Below are 23,434 nucleotides of genomic sequence, written 5' to 3' on the forward strand. Positions count from 1 at the left end.
TTTTTAAAGGTAAAAACTGATAACTGTTCCAATTTTTCAACTGTTCTTTGGAAGTGAAATGTACATAAACCATTCTATGATCTCATTGGCACTTGTGCCCATTCCTTGCCAATAAATATTTGGCCCAGAAAGCATTTAACTTATTTGCCTATTTCTGGCTGACTGGCTGGCTTTGTTCCTTTTCCTTGGGCTCCCTGCCAAAAAGGCGGCAAACAATAAATTTTGTGTGGGGAATTTAAGCGCGGCCACATTTTAATTTGTGGCAGCAACAGCCGCCGCCGCCGTCGCCGCAGGAGTAACGGTAGTAGTAGAAGTAGCAAGAGAATCGGTTTGCTATATGGAAAAGCCAACGGCAGCATCCGATTCTATGCCTCAGCCTAACACCTTGGTACCACTGCCCCACTGCACCCTCCTTTAATTTTCCAGAAAAGCCGCAGCATTCATCGCTGCCTGGCTGCGGCTACAGTCTCACCCATAACTATGATAACGAGTGGCTCAGGAGGGGGATTTTGGAGTAAATGGCGGAGCTGGGGGAATGTCAATTTATTTGTTGTGCCACCAACCGCAGCTGGCTGGCTGGTGGGGCTGCTTCCTTGTGTTGTGATTCTTTTGGAGGTTTTGCCAATTTGTCGGCTTCCTATTTTTTTTGTTTGGCTTTCCATTTTTCCTTCCCCTTAATACTAGCGGCGTGGAAATTCTTTATGAAAACTTTGTTTATAACAATCAACTCGAAGTCACCCCTCTCTCTTGCACTGACTTCTACACTATTGAGTTGACAATATTTTTAATAGAAACTCTGCCAGACTGCCAGCCCAACTTTTCCTTTACTGACTTGATGGGGAGAAGGGCCACCAAGTTGGAACTCTCGCTTCGGCTTGTGTTTGTGTTTCAATTTGTGTGCCTTTTATAGAATTATGCACTTTTACCAGCTTGCCTCGAGATGCTCGAGTTGGGCAACAATTTGGAGCCAATTGAGTTGCAACTTTTCAGTTCCTTCTATAACTTTTTTTTTGAAAATGCAAATTCGATGGTATACTATTACTCGCAAAAAGATATGAAATTATTTATTTATAATTATGTTTTGCTTTCTTTTATGAATAACATGTTTCATTTGGCGAGCAAATTGCTTTTCAATATTGGGGAAAAATATATTGATTTATAAATATAATCCTTCGGAATCCAAGTTTCTTGAAGGACTTGTATGTACAAAACAAACAGCCTAATCAATCTCCTTTTAATTATCTAATTCGCTTTTGTAATTTGCCAAGCTAATTTGCAATGCTAATCCCTAGGCAACTGCACTTCCGATTCGGATTTTAACTCCGAATCCGATTCCATTTCCATTGGCCGTAAAAAGCATTTGGAATTTGTTTTACTTTTCCTTCCATTCTTGTACACTTGTGCTCCCCCATTTGGCAGTCCATAAAGAGTTCTTCCCACGTCCTTTCCCTTAAGGCCATTAATTTCTGCCTAAGTCAGGGGGTAAATGGTGTTGGTTAAGCTGGTCGGGTGTGAGTTCTACGGCCAAAGCAATACCATCATCCATCGAAGACCATAAAAGTTGGAATGCGAATGAGAGCGAAATGTTTTACTCGCAATTTGTGCCGTGTTTTTGCCTCATTAAAAGCTGTCAATTGTTCGTCATTGTAATTAAACAAGGCGTTTAAATATCCGGGCGCTTACTCCCAGTTGCAGAATGCACACCATCCATTCCACAAACCATTTCGCAATTTAAGGAATTTCATTCTGGTTGACAATAAAGTTTTGCCACTTTTGTTCAACACCTCTTCTTACGAATATATGGCCTCTGGCAATTTGTAGTCCTTCTTATATAATTTTTATTGCACAGAAGCGGGCAGAAAGGTCGGGAACATCCTTGGCGCCGAAAGCGTATAATAAAGCTCAGCGGATATATGTACATATAATATATTATATACGAGGTGATCTTCTTATTCTCTTTCCTGGGGGCCTGGTCAGTAAGCAGCAGTGGGCTCTGGTGTTCGGGGACTGCAGTCCCTGCTGCAGCGTCGATTATTAAGGGACAATGGAAGAGTTCGTCCTGGGAGTCCGTTTTCCGCAGTGTCATTGCGTATGATAAATGGGTGGGAAATAAGGAAAGAATAAATGAAGAAATGAAACGAAGACTTTTTGCTTCAGTGAAATAATTGGAATTTAAGTAACAGTTATGTAGCGAGGACACTCAGTTAATATGCTAAATTTTTAATAGTTTAATTCCATAGTTAAATATATCGTTTCAAGATGATGATCCCTTTAAACTCACAATCGCAATAAAACCAGCATGCTTAGACTCTTATAAGCTGATCATAAAAGCATTAACTGATATAAAGCAAACTCAAATAATACCCCATAGAGTAAGAGGCCAATAAAAGCAGAGAATATTCATGGAAAATAGCCCCATCCCTATCCCCTAGCCATCTTGAACTTAGTGATGCTCTTCCTGCTTTTGCCACCCATCATCCTTTCCCAAAAGAGGGCTTAATGCATTATGAGCTTTTTGGCCTTTTGTGCTGCTGGCTCCTCTTCCACTTGAGTTGTGTCAATCCCCGGCTAAGACTCTGTTGCCACAATCAAGTTCATTGGCCAAATCCAACCACACACACACACACACACACACACAGGAAGAAGTCGGAGTAGAGAAAACCAGATGGGGATGGGGATGGGCATTGACTTATTGTGAAGTGTCTATAAAAGTCATTAGACTTAAAGTTTTTACAGTTCCTTTCCCACCCACAAAGGTGCAAACGACTTGAGGTTAACCTGGAGTGATTCGGTTGCGAATTTTCGCACCCCTGCCATCCACTTGCCATCTTGCAGCAATTTTTATTGTTTGCGGAAGGAGGGAGAAATCTAGGCGAACAGGACACAGGACGCCGAAGGAAATAGAAGTTGCTGCGAGGACATATGGGAAAAGCATGTGAGCAACTCGATAAATCAATATTTGAGTGTGTCCTCTGCCTTCAGCTTTATCCCTCCCCCATCCTGCAGCAAATGCAATTGTCTCTGAAGAGGTTCTAAAGAGAGTTGGAAGCAGCCGAGATTGGTTAGAGGCAACTTGAATCCTGGACGCAGGAAGAGGAGAACTCGTCTGCTGTTGGCTGCTGAGCCCGTGGTATTTGAGGAAATGGCAGATAAATGTGCTTTTAAAGCGCTTTAAATGCCGCGCGTTGAGTGAAAGCCAAAAAATAAAAAACAAGTAGTAGAGGCTCTCCACAAAATCCGAAAAGGGACGTAACGCTCGCATCGATATATATGGAGTGAACACTGTATACTTTTTTGGTATGTCTGCAGGAGGGTAAGGCTGGAGCTGGAGAGTGAAGATGGCCACCATGCATTTTTTTTGAGCTCATAAAATATTTCAATATTGTTACACATTTTTTCATCTCGCTGTTGGCGGATTTTGTCATTATTTGCGTATTTGTTGCGCATATTTCATTGTTTTTTCGAACACTGTGTCAACTTGAAACAAGATGCAGCGAAAAATAAAATAAGCAGAGGCTTAACAGCCAACCAGTCCTTACTCTTTACATAAGCTCTCTGCACTTTTTGTGCAAATTAAATCAAGTTGGAATATACAAAAAATACTCGTATGGCGGCGTAAAAAACATATAACCAATATAGAAACGTATTAATATTGTATGTAAATCTGTATGGATGTGTATTTGGATTTGGTGGGCACTAATGCCGATAGGGTTGCAGCTCGCAAGCCTGTTCAATTGGGGAGCCCCCAAATGTGTGCTACACATAATCTGTTTCTGTTACTGTTTCCCCTCGCTTTGCGCAACACATTTACATTTGCATTAAATTTCAATTCGCTGAGAGCGACGAGAAGCGATCTCCGCCCGCTTTACCAGGGAATTTATAACTAAATCCCCGGCATAAGCAGCTCAAATCCAACGGCATTTGCCATGTTGGCCCCATTCCGCCCTGCCACCGCCGCCACTGGGCGCCCATTGATGCCCACAAAGGAAGTCAGTCGTTGCTGGAGTGGAGGGCCGTTTGGTGGCCATATGTTGACTGGCGGCTGCAAATCCGCCGTAATTTGAATAGGACTACAAGCGGCGGAATAAAATTCGATTCAGATCCTCTGGAATCTATTAAACGGCTTCTAAAGGGTTCATGCATGTATTTCAAAATAAAAAAAAAAATATATATATATTTTATTATCACAATTTAATTTGTTGCAATTGGTGAAGTTATTAATGTATATCTTAATCTTCAATGGCAGGAAATAATATGAAAATAATTAATTGGAGATTATTGAATGTGTAAGTCACCTCCTTTGCAAACGCCAGTCATAATTAAATCGTTTACTTCTACCGCATATTTGTAGTTTATCATGTGTACTTTTTTTTTTTTTTTGGAAAGCTTTACCTTTTCCTGTTTATTACCGACATGTTTGGCTCAGTTAGCCAGCATTTGCCATGGATTTGTTCGGCTTTGTGCAGTAACAAATCAATTTTCAAACTGACACATTACATTCGTGCGTTGGTATGTGTGTGTTTATGTGTGGGTAAAATGAATCATGTATTTTATGTGCATTTGTTTCAGTTGAACCACTACTTTGTTCCATCTACGGTTTGCTGTGCGCCATATTATTTTGACCCCTGTCTTTTTTCGTTGATAAGTGCACTTCACGTTCAAGGCAACGTACGTGTGTCCATTTAGTTTTGTATATATCGTATATACATATATACGTACATACATATGTGCGTTTATATATCACATGAGCAGTGATACATATAAAAGTGGTATAAGTGCTCCCTGAAATCACATCCAATCTTGACGTTACCAGAGACCCTCCTCCTTCTTCCTCGACCCACTACTCCCTCCACTTGCACTCTGGTCCACACTTTGTCGTCTTCTTTTCGAAGTCCTCGTCATCGTCATCGTCATCTTCATCGTCGTCTCTATAAGGCACCCTTCCCTACGCTCTTCCCGTCGTTGGCTTGTTATTATTGTTTGTTAATGTATAGTTCTGCTTACTGCTGTAGTTGCTGCTATTTTTACTTAGATGCTGCTGTGTGTATGTATTTTGCTCACGTAATAACGATAATAACGCTTATTTCTTTCATTTCTTTTTACTTCTTGCCAACCACTTCCGAGGTCCCCTCTTCTGTTGTTTTTTCGTTATTTTTTCGGGTGACGAGATGTACGAGGAGCAGGGCAAGAAGTCGTCGGGAGTTCTTGTTGCCACTGTTAGATGCTGCTGCTGTCATGTAATTCTCTTAGAGCTTTAGTAGCATAATATTTATTGTGAAATTTGTACAGGGTATGAGTTACAGCTTGTGGGGTATATAAGTTAATTCAAATTGCAGAAATTCAAGTTGAGAAGAAAGAATTCCTTTAGCTGGGTTAAACTATTAAAATTTATACCTGCTGTTATAGCTTGAATTTTACTTTCAGAAGGTCTTGAGAAAAAATCTTTTTTGACAAAATGTCATTGGGCTTAAATATATTAAGGATATAAGCTGAGGGTGTTATTGCTGGAAATATTGTTAACCGGATGGTTAGAAAAACCAAGTTAAAGAACACTAAGCTAAGTGTTCTTACATCGATTTGGTATCCACTAGTCGTATAAGTAATACGCCTTTCTTCTTGACGCTTTGAAGCATCAAATGCGCTTAACTGTTTCACTCTGCCAATCTTTTCGTCGTACGTTTCCCATTGTGACGTACACAAGGGGGAAATGGAAAGAAAGATGAATGGGATAAAAGCAAATCAGACAAATTGATAAAAAGTCACAAAATAAAGTCAAAGCAAATCACAATAACAGTCACACAAACACGAAGCCACGCCGAAGCGGAAAGAACTCCGTGTCTTGAATAAAAGTTATTCTTATTCCGGCGGACTTAGTTTTATGCCTTAATTCATGTTTGCTATCTTTCTGGTTGCTTTGTTTATTTGTTTTATATTATGCGAAGATTCGATTTATGGAGTGATGGTCACGTCGTGACTTTTAGTGGATAAAAACTACGTTGCTTCTCGTCTGACCTTCACCAAACCAGACAAGAAATGTTTACTTGGAAAAAGTAGGTTTTCTTAAGAATGAGTTGGATTAAAAAAATTAAAATTATGAAATGAAAAACTCTTATTTTTGCATTGCACACTCATACAATTGTATGCGATTACGTACATATATGTTGTCATTTTCAAATTATCTTCCAGCTCAACCATGTTTTACAAATGCCCAATTCCAATTAATCTCAACTAATTGACTAGAGTTCAAAACTAATTGTTGCAAGCAGTGTGATGGACTGATTTAATTAAGTTTATGTTCGATGCAAGTAATGTTTTTCTGGGCCCCATCTTCATGACTTTCTTTGTGTACGTTACGATAATTATGCAGTCGTTGTCAGGCATAATTGAACTGCAGACTGCAGTCAATGGCAGCCAGGAAAATCCACAAGATACATAGCTGCACACGCACATAGAGATACATACACATGTATGTACATCTGTAGCATAAGTATTTTACCCGCCACGTCACTTGTGGCATGTTTGCATTTGCCATTTCAGGCGCATTAGGGGCAATTAAACACTGATGTCTTTCAGCCAGTTTGTGCAATGCAACGTTTGATGTTTGCTCCTCGATGTTCGATGTTCGATGCGAAGTGAAAAGTAGCGGGCCTTGCAATTATGTGGGTGGCATTTGGGGCACGTACAACAAACAATACCGTTAAATATAATATACTTATCAGCTTTTGCTCTCACCTGTGCTGTGAAGAGGGAGCTTTGGAAAATCCTGCCTGGCCTGGCCTGGCCCTAAGTAGTCATCATCAGTCATGCGTGCGCAGATATTTTAAGTGCTTTCTCCCGGAACGTGCCCCGAGTATTCCAGCACCAGCTACATTCCAGGACAGCTTATATATTCAGGCGAACGGCCAGAGCTGCACAGCTCCAGGTACTATATTATAATAGCTGTGCTTATGCCATAGGCCGCCGCACGGTTGCCATTGCAGTCCCACCAACTAAACCCGTCCAACCCAACCCGACCCAACCCAACCGAACCCAAACCACGGATTGCCCATCTAACGGGGCGAATGCTTTAGGCCATGCTGCAAAGTCTGGTTTAAGGGCCATAATGAATGGCCACTTGAAGCGCGTGAGGGGGTAAACTCGAAGGGAAATTGTCGGGGGTAGAGGCGTTGGCGTTGGCCAACTGCAATCGAGATGATAGCAGTCGATTATCGACGAGGCAAGGGAAATATTATGCGATTAAGGACAATCCAGGAGCCGAGCAAAATTGTCCATATTCGAGGCTAGTAATTACACCTGTGGTTCTTGGTGCTGGCATAATTCTGTTCAAGTAATGGAATATTTGTTGAATTGCTTTAATATCTATTATAATAAGCACACATTCTTGGCATTGTGTGTTATGGTGTTATGATTTAAACTTTACTCTTATTTAGATACTTTGCTTCTCCTGGGCCACATTGTATTGGGGGAAACTTTGAACACAATCATATCCTGATGCAACTCCATGAGCATTAGTGCACAGTAAATTTGATCTCTTATGCATTATAAATGCATTGCATTAATGGCATGACTCCTGCTTATTGCTGTCCATGTTTGTGTTGTTCCTTCGAGTATTGTTGCTTCAGTTGCTATACGTGTATGTATTATCGTTGAAATTGTTGGTGTTTTGGATTTGGTTGTGTACTTGGTAACAGGTTGGCTTCTACTGTTGCTATTGTCACAGCTATTGCTGTGTGTGCTGTGCTGATAATGGTATTGCTATTAAAGTGGTGCAGGGAGCGGTGAAGCTGGGAAAATCACAAAACAAAGCACCGAAAATCTTGACGGCACATCATTTCCCACCTCCCTCCCTCTTGCGGCCGACTCATTTTCCACCGCTTTTACCCCAAGAGAACAATGAGTTTAGAGCAAATACAGAAAATAAAGAAAAATTTCTGTTGTTCTTTGAGGGAAAACACGCTGCATTTGAGCCTGACGGAAAACAAACAAACAATTAACCCTGTGGCGTCAACGGGGCTCCGATAAAAACACTTTAAAGTTAAAGGTGTTAGACAGGGAAACGAAATATAAGGTGTTTTATAGTTGAGGTGTTCTAGAGTTTAGACATAATCTTGGGGTTTTCCCAATGGTTTTTGGAGATCTGCAACTAACCAACAAATAAAAGAGATGATTTGAATACGTCTAAAATTTGCGAGATAGTGTTTTCAAGTACGTCGCAATAGCACTTATATCATTTCATTCGATTGAAAAAACTCTTAAATAAGTACGAACTTATATTACTTTTTAAAGCCCCCAGTGGGTTAAGAGTTCGTGGGAGTCCCTTCAAGGTCAGGCCAACCAATACATTACGGGTCATTTATTTGGAATGCTCTCATCTGGGCCTCAATCGCACCATCACTCTGCCCGCCAAGGAGCAATCCCTCGAAGCTGATTGTCAAGTATATGAAATATATCAAAACATTTGGCTGTGTTTGACAAGCAGTCAAACTCCTTGAGCGGCCGCTCGTCAAGTGCTAAGAAATCTGCCTCTCGACGGCACTTTCCGCCCCCCCCAAAAACCTCTCTATTTTCCGCACGAAAGCGGAGAACAGAGAAAAGAAGGCAAAAAAATAAAAGGAATTTACAAGAAATTTCATTTCCTGATGCTCAACTGGAAACGGTGGCGTGGCGATGTTGATGGTGATGGTCGGAACCCAACTCCAAAAGCACAGAGCTCTCGACGACCCCCGAGCTGTACTCATTTGGCTTTAACATAAAACCAATTTAAACTTGGCCAAGTGGCCGGATGGGTTCTGCCGGGCGGAGGACTGTTTAAGGTTCCTCAATATGCAGACAGACAATAACAAACTACCGCGCCAAGCTTCTACTTTGGCTGGAAAACGAGAAAGAAAACCATTTTAATTTCATTTCAGAGCCGTAATTTTAAGTTCGACATACCACCTGTCCTTGCCGATGGAGTGCCGACTATGGGTGTGGGTGTGTGTGTTTGGGTGTGTGGGTGTGGGTGACGGAGTAGACGTGGGCGTGGGCGTGGGCGTACTGCCACTTAATACTCGTGGGAAAAACAACAATGGTAATCCCGCCGAAAAGAAAAAAGTACAAAAAATACAACACAACTGAGGCGGCAAGGCAAACAGCTAAAGAAGAAACTTGATAATAACTCGAACTCGAACTCCAAGTCGCTTGCTTCCTGGCTTTGTTCCTTAAGACCCGAAGTTTTCATGGGCGGCAGCCACGCCGCCTCCTAGAAGGATGCGGATGTGGCACGTTTGCCTCCAATCCCCTTTCTCATCCCGTTTGCCTTTCATAATTGTGGGGGATTGTGGAAATTAAGCGACTCGCTCATAATAAAAACCAGCATCCTCGACGATAACGATTAAGGCAACAGATTTATAGACACACACGTGTTTCCATACAAGTGTGTTGGTTATGATATGAGATTGTGTGTGTATGTGAGTGTGTTTGCCCCAACAGGTGCCAGGACTCGTCGCGTTTTCCCTTCGTACATAGCAAAGGACCCACTTTCAATCCCCTTCTTAGTTAAGTGCAAGTGCAATTTAAATTCCAAATTTGTTAAACTGTCACAAGTGTTTTGAATACGAAATGAGGAAGTCGCGCCGCAGGACAGCACGTTCTATCACCATAATATTTTGTTCAAGGTTCGATTTTCCTAGTTTAAAAATAGGAAAAAAATTATATTTATTTATGTACTAATCTTAAATCATCTTTTTAGATATTTAATACATTTTTTAACTACAAAAAAATTAACTTAAAAACGATTCATTATATAATGACGCTCTAAAAGGCAGACACATTGTTCAGGCATCGAGGCCTATACTTTCGAAACGTACCTTCCTCGGCTTATATGGATTGCGTTGGGCCGGGCTAGGCATAATTATACAGCGCAAATCTGTAAAACTGCGAGGGGGGAGCGATGAACGATGCGAGGTGGCACGAATCGTGAGTTGGTGGAAGTGGGGGGCGTGGCAAGTCAGGTGAATGTGAAAATTGCTTAGTAAAAATAACAAAAACAAACCAGAAGACAGAGGAAACTTTGACTTTTGAGCATGGGGATGGTTCCTAAACAAACACGGACGGGACAACTTTGAGTTACGATGGAACACGCACGTAAATGTGTGAGTTTGTTTGCTTTGGTGTGTGTGTGAGTGTGTGTAAGTGAGTGTGTGAGTGAGTGTGCCGTGCATGAGCAATAGTAATGATGTTGGCCCACTGAAGAAGTAGAGCAGCACCCCCTCCTCGGCCATCCGGCCAACGCCATCAGGCTTATGAATAAATTAAGAGGGTAAACCCCACCCAAAATGGGGACAGAAGGCGCAAATAAAAAAGAGCAATTTAAATGCGAACGAAAAATGTTGGGGCATCTCCAAGGAGCCGGACGAATCCGAGGGGCTGGAAAGGTGAGATAGCGGCGGGCGGCAACTGAAGATAATGCCGTTTAAATAGAATCCCTGGCAAAGGTTTTTCGCCGGCGCCGCTTTGGGCCAAGTAAACTGCAAGACATAAAGAAAATGACGCCACTGACACGCGCGATGGCGATAGCGAGGGGAGGGGAGGGGGTAGGGGTTGTCACCTTAGGGGAAACGAAAGACGGTTAGACGGTGAGGCGGCACTCGCACAGGTGATTTACATAGCATACTTAAGTGGAGCACTTTGAGAGCACCACCACCACCCCTCCCGCATTTGGGATATCATCATCATCAGCCCCAACAAATGTCGCACACACAAAAATCAGCTGAGGAAAGAAAAAGATAGATGGCGAGCGATAGAGATGGGCATAAAGTGGAAGGGGGAGCTAGGCAACAGCCGACTGAAATCATAAAAAAACATTTTTTTGAATAAAATGTATTACAAGCGACAGCATACGGAGTTTGACATTTTTATTATGCCAGCGAGGGCTGAAATCAGATAAAAAGAATAACGATGGCGAAGATGAAACATTGATGAGATACACTGTGCACGAAGGTTTGAAATTGATAAAAATGGTATACAACTTTTTAAGAATAACTCGTAATATCTTTTTGAGTGACATAAACCCCTTTACGGTTTACTGAATTTAATAAAAAAAAGTTGATCTCTCGTTTTGCTTACTTATAAAAAACCTATTTGTTCAAATTTGGTAACAAAATCTTTGGTTTTACACTTTATTTATATAAAGCCAAAGGCTTTAAAACCTTTATTTTAGTTCTCAACAAAATAACTGTGACCTAAAGTGTTCGGTTTGAGAAGAGCTGCGAGTAAAGCGTAAAAGTTACGGATCCCGTGAAGTCAAGTGTCAAGTTTGCCAGCCAGTCACAGTCGTAGTGGGATTGCTCGGATTAGCGGCGAAAACCGCGCCAGAGACGCGGACAAACAAGTTTTGAGCATTAGTCGTAATCGGATGAGGGGCAGAGGTCCTGGGTTGAACCGATGGGGCACAGAGTCCCTTGAAGCGCACTTAATTCAATTATTATTGCCACTCCCAAAAAAAAAAAGAAACGAAAATATGTGAGTCAGTCGAGGAAGGACGAGACAAAAGCCATGCTGGCTAAACAAAATGTATTTTAAATAAATATGATTTATTATGTTTGACATGACCGAAAAAATGGGAATGGATGGATGGGGGGGATGGGTCCCCCAACGGGGAAGGCAATCTGCTCGAAGGACTGCTGCCGCACTGTGCCGTGTACTCAAAGTAAATTTTGGTTTAAGGTACACATGGCTTTTATGGTGCCACGGGAAGGTGATTGGGGCAAACGACCTGACCCCCGGGGGATGGATTGTGGCTGCCACCTCTCGAAAGGCTTGAATCATCAACAGGTTGGTCGGGGGATTGGGATTGGAGGACTGTAAATCCCCCTCGTTTCCAGTGTTCGGCTTTGGATTGACAAACGCGAAGGGGAAAATACGTAACTGCAATATAAATTTACTGCATGATTGATATTGGTTATGCTCCACCAAACGCGTGTCTATATACTTGTGTGGGTATGGAGCCATCCTTAATGGTTGCGATATAATATTGACACAGAGCACAACAGAGCTGACTGGAAAATATTAAAAAAAAAATGTAATACCAGGAGATTGCCGGTTATTAGGGGGATGTGGGCTGGAATCTTTTGAGGTTATCGGAGCCAGAAAATTGAGGGAAATGATGAAAATCACAATGAACATAATCCAATCCCCAAAGACTTTAAGCCAGTGGAAGTGTTAGAAAGTATCTGACTTGTTTACTTCAACAAATTTTCACACTCACTTGAAGCTTTAAATAGAATGCAGTGCACAATGAACCAGATTCTGGAAACAAACCAATCCCCTTTGTGCCACAATTTTCACTTTTTTAAAGTTCACTTTCTCTTCAATTTCCCTCAAAGAAATGGGGTGTAAACTAAAGCTTTTAAAATAAACTATTAGGGTGCAAGTAAACGCATAAACTTGTTCAGGCTAATGAATATGTGAATGTAAAATATAGACATCAAGCTTGCATATTTAATTGTATTTTGAGTTTGAAAGGACGATGGAATTTCTTCCAATTATTTTGCTCCGGAAAATTGTCCAAGCTTGTGTGCCACAAAATTTTGAAATTGAAAACACAAAATAAATGACATTTATGCAGCACTTTAAGGCTGTTCTGTCTGAAATGCCATAGGAACAATCATTAGGTTCTGACACACCTGAAAACAATGAATATGGGCATCTACGCTCATAATCCCCAAAGATTAACGCACAATGGCTACGAGTCTATTTAGTTGGGGGGGACATGTTCCATAAACTCACACAGGTTGCTTCCAATAAACGGAACAAAGCTTACCCAAATACCCCGTCCAACTATTAAACCCAAACTATATGACGTTGGGGCAGCAGTTTGCAAGGTGGGTAGGTAGTGGTGTGTGCTTTTGTGCGATGACAACCAGTTGAATATGGAATCGATTTAGTATTGAGCCGGAGCAGAGTGTATCGAGACTAGGACATTAAAGGAAAATAATTTAAAAGTGTATAAGTAATATTGGTGTTTAAATATTTACTCAAACGGAATACCTATTTTAAGTGTATTTTCAAAGTGCAAAACAACAACTTCATATCCGATGCATAAGCTTATTCCTATCTGCTCACAGTTTATTCGCCATTAGAGTATTTCGAGTCTCTGCCAGAACTTTTGGCCTGCGGTGGGGATTTAGGGACGGATCGAGTTTCGTGACGGGGGAAAATAAGTTTAAGTTCAAGCTCGACAAACCCCAGCAGACCCGAAAACAATCCCGCTTAACCCTAAAATGTTTAGTTTATGGTCAGTTCTGGAAGACTGCAAAACGCTTGTAGGTGAATTTATGGACCCAACTCAGCCGAACATGCATACTTACTTTTTGGAGGTGTGCGTTTGTGCTTCTGCTCGTGCTCGTGCTGCCCATTTAGGCCCTTGGCCAGTGTTCCAAGCAAATAAACCCACACAAAACAAGGTCCAAACTGAAAATATTTAGTCGAGCTTTTATGCATAACTAATTGGCCCAGCCGGGTTTTGGTTCTCACTCCAATCTGCCGCTACTCCTGCTTATGCACCTAAAAGATTTTGGGTAATTTCTATATACATATGCTATACATATTTTATTAGTATAACTAACTCTAGTAGTATTTATCATAATTATGATTGAATATATAATAAATCTTTAATTTTAGTTCATTTGTACTGGGTTATCCTGATATCATACTTTGCAACAATTTATTTCCGAGTCAAACAGTGTGCATAGTTACACCATCACGCTTTTTCTCCAAGTGTGCTCGTGTCCCTTCGCCTGTTTGTGTGGTCATCGCCCGGCTGGTCCGTCTGCTGGTGGCCAAATATGCTGGCCTGCGATGCTGGTTCTCGGTTAGGTGGTGCGTGCCGGACAAACGGACGGACGCATCAGGAATGTTGGCGCCTTGGGCGATTCCCTGGCCGAAAACCCTGCTCCTCCTTTTCGACCAGCCCCTGCAGCCCGCAGACAAAGTGCACAATTTGCCACAATGTTGCTTGTTGCCTCTTTTTGTTGCTGGTTGTCATCAACAACGTTATGTTGTTATACACATCATCATCAGTAGCTGACCCCCCTGCCTCCTTTGCCTTCCCACGCACACGCACACCATCATTATCATCATCATCCGCATCATGGTTGTCACGCTCTTACTGGCCCGTGTGCATTGTCAGCTAATTGAATTTTCAGCATGAAATGAAATTTAATTTATCTTTATTGTTTGTTTATGCCACCAAATGATGAGAAGAAAAACACGGCAAAGCCGAAAAAATCAAAAAACAATATTTAATATACAACACCCTAAAATATGATAACAGGATTTTAATGCGCTCTTTGCCAGCTCATATTTGGTTGTAATTTCAAATGTTTTTTTTTTAATTCTTCCCTTTAAATGACACCGCTTTTTAGCTCCCAATTAAATAACAATTGTAAGGTATGCTTAATGGTATTTACTTGTAAACCTACTTGTTCACCTGCAATAGTAAAGAAAATCTACCTTTTTTTTGGAGCATTCAAAACATCGATTTTTTTCTTGTTTTCTCTTTGTGTCGCAAATCTGTTTGTTTAAGCTTATTGCTTCCAATGTTTGCCGAGTATAAAATCAAACAAACACTTTACGTTTATTTTGTTTACTCTTTGCAGGCCCTAAAATGAAGCTCCTCTCGGGGCTGTTGATGATCTGTTTGGGTTTGACCCTCGCTAAAGGTTAGTACCACGAAATACACCTTAAGAAATTCCATAACCTTACAAACTTTTATGTTTTTAAAACAGGAGAGACAAATCTGCCACCCGTGTTCACGCAGACCCTGAACAACATTATTCTTTACGAGAACGTGACTGTGGGTACGGTAGTTTTCCGTCTAGAAGCCTACGATCCCGAAGGCAGTCCGGTTACCTATGGAGCCATCGGTGCGGATCACTTTAGCGTGGATCCGGTTTCCGGAAACATAACTCTGATTAAACCACTGGACCGCGAGGAGAAGGATACCCTGAAGTTCCTGGTTTCGATAAGGGATCGCGTAGATCCCGAGGGAGAGTCGGAAAGGGATAATGTAGTCGAAGTGCCGATTACTTTTATTATTCTTGATCTGAACGACAATCCACCAGAATTTCAAAATGTTAGTACAATTGTTACCTTATAAGCTCTGTTTTGAATGTATTATTAATTTATTAAAATGCAGACTCCCTATGAGGCCGATGTAAACGAGGATGCGGCGGTGGGAACAACCATATTTGATAAGATTACCGTCAAGGATCGCGATATAGTTGGCGAAAGTCTTGACTTGAAATGCTTGCCCCAACAGCAAAGTCCCGAAGCTTGCAAAAAGTGAGTAGTAGCTCTCGAAAAATCGAAAAAAATACCAAACTAATTATTTTCATTCCCAACAGATTCCGCTTGCATATTATAAAGCGAGATGCCACCATTCTAGAAGCAGCAGTTGTGCTGAATGATACCCTGAACTACAATCAGCGGATGGTTTACCACTTCCAAATCGAAGCCACCGATGGGCCGCACAAGACACAAACAACTTTTGAGGCGAGGGTCAAGGATGTCCAGGATAAACCGCCTGTATTTCAGGGCTCCCTCTCGACGGTTATTGATGAGGACAGTCCCATTAACACCTTGGTGCTTACTGTCCATGCTCGCGATGGTGATACGGGTGAACCAAGGAAGATTGTCTACGATCTCCGAACAAGTATGTTGGGTCAATATAACTTTGTTTCAACTTGTACTTAAATGTATATATATTTTGCAGATCCCAATGATTACTTCCTGCTGGATGCTCAGACAGGAGAACTTCGCACAGCTAAACCATTAGACCGGGAAGCTTTAGAGGATTCTACTGGTATTATCTCGTTGGTAATACGCGCTCGTGAGCTTGTGAATGGAGTGCCCAGCGATGATCCGCTGACAAGTGCTACGGCCAAGGCAACGGTGACCATTAGGGATGTAAACGATTCTCCTCCCGTCTTCAATCACAAGGAGTACTCCGTGTCCCTCTTGGAGAACACCCTCCCTGGCACACCGCTAGCCCTGGACATGAGTGTCAGTGATGCCGATGTGGGCATCAACTCCAAGTTCGCCCTGCGCCTGGATGACGTTTCCGGCGTATTCGATGTGGAACCTAAGCTGGTCACCGGTTACTCGCAGGTCAATATTCGCGTTGCAAACGGCACTCTGGACTACGAGAATCCCAACCAGCGGAAGTTCATCGTTTTGGTGGTGGCCGAAGAGACAGACACAAATCCACGGCTATCCTCCACGGCAACGATTACCGTGACTGTTTTGGATGCCAACGACAATAAGCCAGTTTTCGAGCAGGAGAGCTACTCTGCAACCGTTTCGGAGGCGGCGCTACCGGGTCAGTACATCGCCACCATTACGGCACGGGATGTGGACTCCGGAAGTTATGGTGACTCGGGCATTCGGTACAGCTTATCCGGAACTGGTGCCGAACTTTTCCATGTGAATGAGCAGACTGGTGTTATAAGCCTAGCCAATTGCCATGGCAAAGGGGAGAGCAATAGACGCGAGCGACGTGATCTGAACGAGGATGAGCATGCCGTGGAAGGCGAAGGCGACAGTCATCTGGAAATGCTCTCCATGGAGGCGGCTCCTCGAGAAATTGGCACAGAGCCCACCGTCCAGTACACGTTAATCACCCAGGCGCCAGAGGAGCAGGCATTGTCGGTTCCACTATCAGCTCCAGTTCCACACGCAGCTCCATCTGGAGTTCCCGCAGCGACTGCTAATGACGACAAGGCACCGCAGACGTGTCTGGACTACGAATCGGAGACCACGTACTTCTTGTCATACAAGGTGAGTGACTGTCTCAATCTTCGTGTGCGGGTGGCAAGGTTTTTTTATGTGCGTAAGCCGGTGAGGGGAATCATGTGGGATATGCCTCGCGTGGCAGATCCCTCCATAACATGTAGAATATAAATAACAAAAGAGGATTGAAATTCAGGTCTGCGCTTTGATACATTTGATACCTTTCTAACGCCTTGAGTCTAATTTAAACCAATGTTTTCGATTTTATCATTTAGATATATAAGTAACCATTTTTGTTGTTTACCTTATCAAAGTAACACTTTTTCAAAAATCCTTGCAGCTCGATGCACATCAATTATGTCGTTAAGCTAAATAAATTTAAAGCGTAAAAAACTATTATATACATAATCCTATTTAGTGTTCCGTAGTTTTATGAACTCTGAATGAGCATGAGCATTCAATCACAAATTCTAAAAGTAATCCAAAATCATAATTCCAGTTTGACTTTTTTTGAATTTAACGAAGTTTTTAATGAAATCTTTCCATTTTCTTCTTTAGGCCACCGACGATAATGGGCGTGGCTCCGCATCTGTAGTGTCTCTACGTATTTCTGTAACTGATGCCAACGACTCCCCGCCAGTCTGTGAAAGTCCTCTGTACAGGGCGAGCGTAGATGAGGGAGCCGTGGTCTTTGATTCCCCGCTGATTGTCAAGGCAAGGGATGCGGACACCATGTCCAGAATTAGCTACAGAATCCGGGGCTCTGAGCAGGTTGAGAGCATTTTCGATATTGATCGTGAGACCGGCCAAATTATCATCAGGCCGAATGCCACACTAGACGTGACCAATTTGAATAGTGATCAGCTCATCTTCGCTGTGGAAGCCAACGATGGATTATTCACTGCTCACTGCGGGGTGAACATCACGGTTCGGGATGTGAATAACCACGTACCCAATTTTGAGCAGCAGAGCTACAGTGCCGTCGTCGAGGAGAACTCGGAGATCGGAACGAGCGTGGAGCGGGTGCATGCAACCGACTTGGATACGGGCAAGAATGCCGAACTGCGCTACCGCATACAACAAGGCAGCTTTGACGACTTTGGTATCGTTGAGAGCACCGGCGAGGTGTTCGTTTCCCGGAAACTGGACTTTGATCGACGCAACACCTATCAGCTGCAGATTCAGGCCTCCGATCTGGGAACACCCAGTCTTACGGGAACCGCCACCCTGACGATAAATGTTCAGAACAGTAATGATAAGGATCCGTACTTTGTGCCAGCTACACAGCATGCTGAGGTGCGAGCGGACGCTCCTCCCGGGCAATTGGTCTACACTTTAATCGCCTTGGATCCCGATGTTGCCAACCATAATGCTTTGGAGTTCGCCGGCACCGATGACATCACTGCAATCGATAAGGAAGGCAAGGAGTTGCCGCGCTATGATCAGTTCAAGGAGTACTTTAAGATATCCAGAAACGGAAAGGTTTCGGTCAATAACCAGTTGGATCGCAATTTGTTTGCTGTGATGAGGATTAACGTTCTGGTTACGGACAGTACAGCTCCCAATGTCCAGCAGGTGGAGAAGTTACATATAAAGCAATAAACTTACAATTATAATCGTTTTCTAATTTTGTAGGGTCGCGGTTTGCTGATCATTCAAATCATTGATGTCTGGACCTGGACCCAAGCTATGCGAATCCTCGTTGAAGGAAACCAGACTTGCTAAGTGATTGTGCTGGTCCGAATAAATATTCCTTAGACGAATATTAATGTTATCTAGCTATTTTCTAATATATATTATATATGGGCTTACAGAACGGAGATGCTACAGACAATCTTCACTCCCATCTTCATGAGGAAAAAGATAAAAACAGCTGTACTTTCAGGATAGAGATAGCACAAGCTGCCGTAGCCCAACATGATCTCGTATAGATTTAGGATTACATTGTCAATGGCCTGCACTATGATGGTAGGCGTAAGCATCTCAGCTTGCGAATTTGTTAGAATTGGGTATCTAAATGTATAAATATTTAAAATTGCTAAATGGAGCACCTGCGTAATAGATTCACTCACATGGCCACAATGTTAGCAGCTAATCCTACGAAGCACAGGCAAAAGCGAATCACTATGAGAACACTGATGAGGAATGTGAAGATCTCCCTTATCCAAATCTCCTCATTGGAGCCATCCACGCTAGCTTTAACATTTTTCAAGTCTGCATATAGGCGGTATACATTCAAATAAGTGGCACTGTGCAAAATTAAAAATACATTGATGAACAGAAGCTTAAGCTTAGGGGCGGATAGCTCATTGATCATTCTTCTGAAGAGGATTTGAATGGCATAAATTGAAAATTTACGTGAAGTTTTAGCTAATAATTTTGATTCTGTTCTCAAAGCCACAATAACAAAAATATACATTTTCAGCGTTTTAATGCGCCTTGGAGTGTGGAGCAACCGCAAATCAAGCTACAAATGGTGGAGGAGCAGCCTATGGGCACCGTACTGACCACTCTACAGGCCACCGATGAGGACTCCAGCATTGGGGAGTTTAATATAACTGACAACGACTATTTTGCCATTAACCAGACCAGCGGAATGATCTACACCATTGCCCGACTTGATTACGAAGCCGTCAAGGAGGTCAAGTTCCAAGTGACCGTCAGTGACACGGGTGTGCCCGCTCTAACAGCCACCGCTGATGTGGTAGTGGACATTATTAACCTGAACGATAATGACCCAAAGTTCTCTCAAACTGATTACTACTTTAACGTTACGGAAAACTCTCCCCGTGGCACGGTGGCGGGAAAAGTGGAGGCGCAAGATGGCGATGTTGGCGTCTTTGGGGAAATCACTTACACGCTAATCGGAGAAAATAACAAGTACTTTAGCATTGATGCCTATACGGGCAACGTAATGGTGGCCAATTCCACGATTCTCGATCGAGAGCAGATCAAGGAGCTCACGCTCTCCGTGGTGGCTCAGGATAAAGCTCCGGCTGCCGTCCAGAAATCGGCAACGGCAACGGTGAGTTGAAAAGTTTTCAACGATTTACTTTGTGCATAACTTTTGAATTTACTTTGTAACCGACAGATCCACATTAACATTTTGGATGTCAATGATAATGCTCCCGTTTTCACACGAGATGTATACAACTCTACGGTGGCGGAAAATGCCGCCTATCAGCCGCCTGCAGCATTGCTCCAAGTTCAGGCCATTGACCAGGACGAGGGTCTATATGGGGATGTGCGCTATATAATTATAGCTGGCAACGAAATGGGTCTCTTCAAACTGGATGCGCAGTCGGGCATTGTGTATCCCGCACAAAGTTTGTCCGGGAAACATGGAGCCTACGAGCTAACCATTTCGGCACGCGACACCCAGGGGTCGGGAACCATGGAAAGCACAACGAAAGCGATTATTACAGTACTAAGGGTTAACCGCCATAAGCCGGAGTTTGTTATACCCGCGCTATCCAATGCCACCATTGAGATACCCGGTGATATTGTCCAGCCCGATTACCTACTGCTCACCGTCAGGGCAATGGATAATGATACTGAGGAAAACGGAAAAATTAGTTACCACCTGCAGGTGAACAATAGGAACGAGCAGCAGACCGGGGAATTCAAGATCGATGAAGTGACAGGAGAATTGCGAGCCAAGACACAGCTGAACCGTAAAAACCGCGCCAAGTAAGTATGAATTATAAGTATAACGTAAAGCTTGTATAATGTGTAACCTCCAAATCCGTTAGCTACGATATAATACTGGTTGCCCGAGATGCAGGCAATCCTCCATTTGAATCCCTACGTCTCCTCAGTGTCAGCATTGTGGATGCCAACGAAAACCGACCGGAGTTTCCCGATGCCTCCAATCCCTACAAGGTGTCAATCAACGAGAATAGCGGTCGGGATGTGAAGATTGCACACATTCAAGCGGCCTCACGCAGCAAGCACAACCGGGATATATTCTACTACATGCTGTTGGGCAATGAGGATGGTGCGTTTTATGTGGACAAACTAACTGGCGATATTTACACAAACAAGATCCTAGATCGCGAAGAAACGGATGTGTACACCTTATACATCCTAGCGAGCATCAAGGCGGATCTGCATATCTCCGAAGAGGAACGCGCCTCTTTCTCGATAAAGACTCTTAATCGGGATAACACAGTCGCAAAGGTTGCCATCACGGTGCTGGATGTGAACGACAATCCTCCCGTGTTTGAGAAGCCCACCTACTACGCCGGAGTAAATGCCAATGCCAAGATGGGCGCAGCTATTACGCTAGTCAATGCAACGGATGCAGATCAAGGCAAGAACGCCAAAATCGAGTTTATGATCGTCGCCTCGAATCTGTATAAATTTGGAGCTACAAAATCCACCGGCTCTATTGTTCCCAGTCCGTTTGCTATTTCGCAGGATGGACGCATCTCAGCAAACACGATCATGGCTGAGTACAACCAGGATCGTTTTGAACTGGAGATCGTGGCCAGAGAATTGGAGCAACCCCAGCGCTCGGCCAGTACTAAAGTGAATGTAAGTAATATTATTATATTTTATGCAACTATCCATTAAATTATGTTTTACCTCATGCAGATTTGGGTCTTTGATGGCACGCAGCTGGTGCGTGTTATCTTGTCCCGTCCGCCGGAAGAGGTTTACCAGGAGCAGGAGGAGATCATTGCTGAGTTGCGCAATGCCACCCAGCATCGCATCATCGTCGATGAGATAAGATTCCACTTGGACTCCATTGGCCGCATACGTATGGACTGGTGTGACTTGTACTTCCATGCAGTGGATCCTCAGACCCATCAAATTGCACCAGTTGATGAGATTCTTAAAGATATCGACAGGAACTACGATTATCTTAAGGTAATTTCTTTAAACTTAATGTTCTTAATGTTATTATACCCTTTACTCGTAGAGTAAAATGGTATACTAGATTCGTTCTATTCGTCACTTTGCTTAGTGACGGGTATCAGATAGTCGGGGAACTCGACTATAGCATTCTCTCTTATTTTAACTAACATTGTTTTATTTTAGGACTACTATGCTGGCTTTGCCATAGAGAACGTTGTGCCCGCCTACATAGCAATTGTCCAAGATGAGTTTGATCTGGCAGTGGCTGGATTGGTGGCGCTGGTCATTGTTCTTTTCGTTGGCGTTATTAGTTTTATTGTGCTGTGCTGTTGCCTAAAGCATTGGAATCTATCTGTGCCCGTGGAGACTCGTCGCAAGGAGGCCCTGATTAAGAAGCAGATTATAGAGGACCTTAACACTACGGAAAATCCGCTGTGGATAGAACAGTGAGACCTTATAAAAATTAATTTTGAATGGTTACTGATTTTCTTTAATTTCTTCCAGAAAACTGAAACTATATGAGGAACAAGAACTGACAATGCAGGTTTTCTCGGAGCCCGATCACATCTCAAACTCTGAGGCACCGGGCCACCTGGATCATCGTAGCTCTCTTGAGCAGGTTCATCATGTGGGCCAGACGGTAGACAACACGTATGCCACCATTCAGCCGCGCAATAATCAAAATCGCCTTACTGGAGGCGGTGGCCCCGGTGGTGGGTCAATGCGCAGCGGGGGAGGTGCCAGCGCCGGCGGAGTGGGAGGGGCTGGTCTACTTCTAGCCCGCGTGGACCCGCACATGAATGAATTTGCGGACTATGCCACGTTGCGAAACAATAGAGCGCCATCGGTAAGAATCCACGTAGCGGAATGTAAGGAATACAATTTATATTTACACTCTTCCCCCCTTCAGTTGTACGAGTTTACAGGATCCACATTCCAGGCTCCCATTCGGGACGGAGACGATGCCGTGGCCGAGCTGATCTAAGGGTCGATGGGAAGTGCTGCCCTAAAAGACGTGTAAATTATGTAGTAGCTGTGTATCTGTGTTGTAGACAAGCCCTCGCCGTGGTTAAGTTCAACCGAATCTGTTCTGTTGCACCTTTGAGTTCGTCGTTGCGTTTCGATCAACAATATTCTAGACACGTACATAGCACATATAAATACTTATATAAATAGCGTAGTTGTAACTGGTAAGCCAGCGTTTATCTAGAAATCAAGTAATCAGGATAGAGAGCCAGGAGCAAAAACAGAACTACAAGAACCCATAGAGGAAATTCTCCCGCATAATTAATGACAATAATATATATGTACTATTATATATTGACAATGTCTAGCCGTAATGAAACGATATGAATATTTAAGAGTTACTAATGTACATCTACATCTGCATCTACACAATTCAGTCTTTACTCGAAAACTTCCGCGATATTAGTTTTAATGGCGATCAGAATCGTCTACAGTTTAAGTTGTACCACTAAAAAGACTAAATTATTTGCTCTTCCAATTCCGTAACACGTTTAGTTGTGTGTTAACAATTAGTTACTTAGATCCTAGGTTAATTAGCCAAACTTGCTCATACTTATAGGTCATATTTTAAGTTGGAGTGAATTGGAAATGTGCAACGAACTAAGTTACTTTTGACCGCTGTCCGACTCCTCACGGGCAGAGCCAGAAACTCATTTATGTTTGCATTTACATTAAACATATACACATACATAACATAAATGTGGTTTTATTTGAAATGTAGGGCCCGTGTGAATAGTATTTTTACACCTGTTGATATTTGCGAGCTCAATACATCTAT

The 23,434-nt window shown here is 42.8% G+C and overlaps 1 protein-coding gene across 1 annotated transcript in view; it reads left to right on the forward strand.

Annotated features, from left to right (window-relative positions):
* Nucleotides 1-23,349, forward strand: part of LOC120450879 (cadherin-87A) — a 55,098-nt gene extending 31,749 nt beyond the window's left edge. The window contains exons 4-17 of the mRNA XM_039634105.1: nucleotides 14,640-14,702; nucleotides 14,769-15,115; nucleotides 15,179-15,324; nucleotides 15,387-15,694; nucleotides 15,755-16,818; nucleotides 17,329-18,345; nucleotides 18,406-18,456; nucleotides 19,196-19,795; nucleotides 19,862-20,460; nucleotides 20,523-21,306; nucleotides 21,367-21,642; nucleotides 21,814-22,076; nucleotides 22,135-22,477; nucleotides 22,541-23,349. Of these exons, the coding sequence (XP_039490039.1) occupies nucleotides 14,648-14,702; nucleotides 14,769-15,115; nucleotides 15,179-15,324; nucleotides 15,387-15,694; nucleotides 15,755-16,818; nucleotides 17,329-18,345; nucleotides 18,406-18,456; nucleotides 19,196-19,795; nucleotides 19,862-20,460; nucleotides 20,523-21,306; nucleotides 21,367-21,642; nucleotides 21,814-22,076; nucleotides 22,135-22,477; nucleotides 22,541-22,615 (5,928 nt within the window). The 5' untranslated portion in view covers nucleotides 14,640-14,647 and the 3' untranslated portion in view covers nucleotides 22,616-23,349. The remainder of the gene's footprint in view (nucleotides 1-14,639; nucleotides 14,703-14,768; nucleotides 15,116-15,178; nucleotides 15,325-15,386; nucleotides 15,695-15,754; nucleotides 16,819-17,328; nucleotides 18,346-18,405; nucleotides 18,457-19,195; nucleotides 19,796-19,861; nucleotides 20,461-20,522; nucleotides 21,307-21,366; nucleotides 21,643-21,813; nucleotides 22,077-22,134; nucleotides 22,478-22,540) is intronic.
* The last annotated feature ends 85 nt before the right edge of the window (nucleotides 23,350-23,434 follow it).

Source organism: Drosophila santomea, chromosome 3R, assembly GCF_016746245.2.
Source record: "Drosophila santomea strain STO CAGO 1482 chromosome 3R, Prin_Dsan_1.1, whole genome shotgun sequence".
Classification (NCBI taxonomy): domain Eukaryota; kingdom Metazoa; phylum Arthropoda; class Insecta; order Diptera; family Drosophilidae; genus Drosophila; species Drosophila santomea.